The sequence below is a fragment of the Aplysia californica genome, unplaced genomic scaffold (assembly GCF_000002075.1).
Source record: "Aplysia californica isolate F4 #8 unplaced genomic scaffold, AplCal3.0 scaffold00133, whole genome shotgun sequence".
In the NCBI taxonomy this organism is placed as follows: Eukaryota; Metazoa; Mollusca; class Gastropoda; order Aplysiida; family Aplysiidae; genus Aplysia; species Aplysia californica.
In genome coordinates, this window is record NW_004797403.1 from 14,760 (window position 1) to 18,161 (window position 3,402).

Below are 3,402 nucleotides of genomic sequence, written 5' to 3' on the forward strand. Positions count from 1 at the left end.
TGTGTGTGTGTGTGTGTGTGTGTGTGTGTGTGTGTGTAAGTGATTGTGTTTGTTGCAAACGGGTGCAGATAAAATGTTTCTTCCCAAATGTTGCTTGAGATAGGCGAAAGTGTTTTGGACAACGTCAGGCCTACCTAAAAATCATGTTCTAAACCCTCGCGGGTAACGTCGCTAATACAAACTGTAGAACTGTGAAAACTCTCAAAGACATCGAACAGATACGACCGTTTTTGAAAAGAGTCATTTTTCTTCAAGCTTCGCCCACGTAGATTTTGAATATGTTCTCATTTTCAGAACATAATTATTCTGGTTATTTTGAATAATTTTTGTTCTCCTTTTCAGGACATGATTATTATGAATATGTTCCCATTTTCAGGACATAAGTTTTTTTTGGTTATGTTGAATATGCTCTCATTTTTAGGACATATATGTTGAATAATTATTTTCCCATTTTCAGGACACAATAATTATGTTTATGCAGGCTGAAGTAGGTCTCGTAGTCTGTGCATATGCTCGTGTGACAAACGTCGTGAGGGAGGGATAGACAGAATGCTGTCTTCCTCAAGTACACGGAGAAGGGAGGCTGGGAGCCGATGGTGTACGGTTTCCTCCAGCAAAACAACGATCAGACCAGGATTGGACGGAATGACAGTGTAGGCAGCTGTTGTCATGGTGAAATACGACCATAACTCTCTGTCCAGAAAATCTGACGTCACGATTAAGACAACTCTCCAACTGGAACTCACGGCGTCCACAATAGATTCGGCCATATCGGAGGCTGGGAGTAAGTTAATGTCCATGACATAGGTAGACAGACCAAGTCGAGACTGGATGAAATCTCTGAGAGTGAAGCAGGCCAGCCTTGTGTCAGCATCAGCGTAGCCAATGAAAACGCCATGCCGATAGTCAGCCGGGCCGTGCAGGACGAAATTTTGGACGAAAATTCTATAGATGAAGGACTTGAGTTGTGTTTTCAATTTCAAACACAAAATGGTGATGACGAATCCAAGAGACATGAGACACAGAAGAATAATAGAAAGCAATAGTGCGGGTCTCCCATGGCACTTCCGCCACAGAGCTCTGATGTCAGCAAAGTCAGCAGTGGTGGTCAGCGTCCCGTCCTCCGTGAGGCAGCTGTAGGTCATGGGTCTATCCAAGTTGACCTTTGTGTTCTGGAGCCAGGCGAGGAACTGGATACTGGAGCAGGTACACACCAGAATATTTCCCGATAGATGGAGGGAGAACTCCATAAACATGCTAGCGTGTTGTTCGACTGACTGCATGTCCTTCTGGTCAAGTTGGGAAATAGAGTTCCCGCTGAGGTCTAAGTCAGTTAGATTAGGCAGAACAGTCAGATCCAGTGGGATTGCAGTGAACCGATTGTTTGCTAAGTTAATTGTTTGGAGCTGAGAGTTGTCCCGGAAAGTTCCTCCGGCTAGATGATTTAGCTGGTTGTCTGACAAGTCCAAATACTTCAGATATGTCAGAGGTTGGAACAACTGTTCGCTGTGCCTGGACATAAACATGCTATCTAACTTAGATCCTTTCATTTTGAGGTATTTCATTTTCGGAAAAGGCTGAAAAATTGTTCGAGACATTTTGGAACAATCGTTAAAAGAAATATCAAAAACGTGTACATTTCTCAAGCCCTTTATGAACCCAGAAAAGTCAAAAAAGTCGTTGCCTGAAAAGTACATCTCTCGTAGATTTTCCCCTCCATAGAAAATTATTCTTTTAAAAATAGTATCCGAAGAGCCATCATGGAAAACATTCTCCACCTGAAAAATGATAAGTGTCTTTGGAATTCGTAAACGCACAACTGTGCCCTCCATTTCATCGGTTGGAACAAATCTCGAAGGAAGCGACATTGGTGTTGTTGGATCATGAACAGCCCTAACAGGAAGCCTTTTGTCAGAGTTTGGTTTGTAAGATCTTAACCCCTCCTTCAAACTGCCGCGAAATTCTTTTGATCTCTTATTTGAATTGTTGTCTGATCGTTTTAGAGTTGTTCTATCTGTAACCGATATTTTGAACACTCGTAATGCCTTCAACCCCATGACTTGTAAAAAAGATACCCGATCTCCGATCAGCGGATTACCTGTCAAATCTAAAAACTTGACACACTTCCGCCACAGGGATCCGCGAAGAGCGTTACTCTCCACAGTTGTCACACCACTGTTCATTAAAGAAAAACGTTCAACACAGATTTGGGACAAAAATTCCACTTTGAAAGCGTCTACCACACTATCAGAACATTTAGCGCGTCCTTTTTCAAACGTAGATATGTGAATTTTGTTAAAATACAAGGTCTTCATGGAACGATTTCGAAACGGATGCAAGCTCCGTAATGTGCCTTCTACACCTTGGTCATTATCTAGAATTGTTAGTGACTGGAGACTAGGTAAATGTTGGAAGGCATCCAGCTCTGTAGTATGTAATTTGTGGAGATGATTCAAGCTAAGTGCTTTTAGTCCGAGGCTCTGAAGGCTCTGAAATGAGTTGTTCACTAACGTGCTGACACCTCCGCTTAAAATGAGATGATCTAGTGACGTCATATTAGCGAACAACTCGCCAAAGGTGAGATTTCCATTGAATGTATCCAGCGACAAAATGTCCAGACTATGAAGCCCACTCAATAAACGGCTGTGAAACTCACATTGACAGAAACCACTCTCGTTGTCCAGTAAGTTAAGAGTTGTCAGCTGAGACAGACCTCTGAAGGGCTCATTTTCCCACATGGACGCATTGAGGTCGAGTTGATTCTTCTCCAGGTTTAGGACTTCCAAACCAGCCAGTCCACAAAAGGCACAGCCACTTATTAACTTGAGCTTATTTCGAGAGATGGTGAGAACCTTGAGATGTGGGAGTGGGCCAAAGCAATTGTCATGCAGAGCTTCGATGGAATTGTCATCAAGGTACAGCTTGACAGCGCTCTGTGGGATCTCATGAGTTGGCACTTCTTTAAGAGCTTCAGACCGGCAGTCGACAACAGCGCCCTCTGGCTCCTGAAAGACCACGCACGAGGAATGTGATTGTTCGTCACGTGACACGTCACCATTGACATCATGTAACACGTCACCATTGACATCATGTGACTCGTCACCATTGACATAACGTGACATGTCACCATAGACATTACGTGGCACGTAACCAGTGACATCACGTGAGACGTAACCATTGTCATCACGTGACACGTCCCCATTGATGGCAGGAGCGAAGGTATCCAACAGGCAAAACAGACGACAAGACTGCAAGAGTGAAGACTCTGTACAATCTCTTCTAGAACAATGCTTGCCTTGCGCCATCCCTTCTGTGAACGCCTGTGTAAAATGATAAAAATAATTATGATGGTGATGATAATGATACTGATAATGATAATAATAATAATAATAATAATAATAA

At 42.9% G+C, this 3,402-nt stretch overlaps 1 protein-coding gene across 1 annotated transcript in view; it reads right to left on the reverse strand.

Annotated features, from left to right (window-relative positions):
* Window positions 1-11: 11 nt before the first annotated feature.
* LOC101847817 (toll-like receptor 4) overlaps window positions 12-3,402 on the reverse strand; it is a 9,564-nt gene continuing 6,173 nt past the window's right edge. The window contains exon 2 of the mRNA XM_035969267.1: window positions 12-3,320. Within this exon, the coding sequence (XP_035825160.1) occupies window positions 474-3,305 (2,832 nt within the window). The 5' untranslated portion in view covers window positions 3,306-3,320 and the 3' untranslated portion in view covers window positions 12-473. The remainder of the gene's footprint in view (window positions 3,321-3,402) is intronic.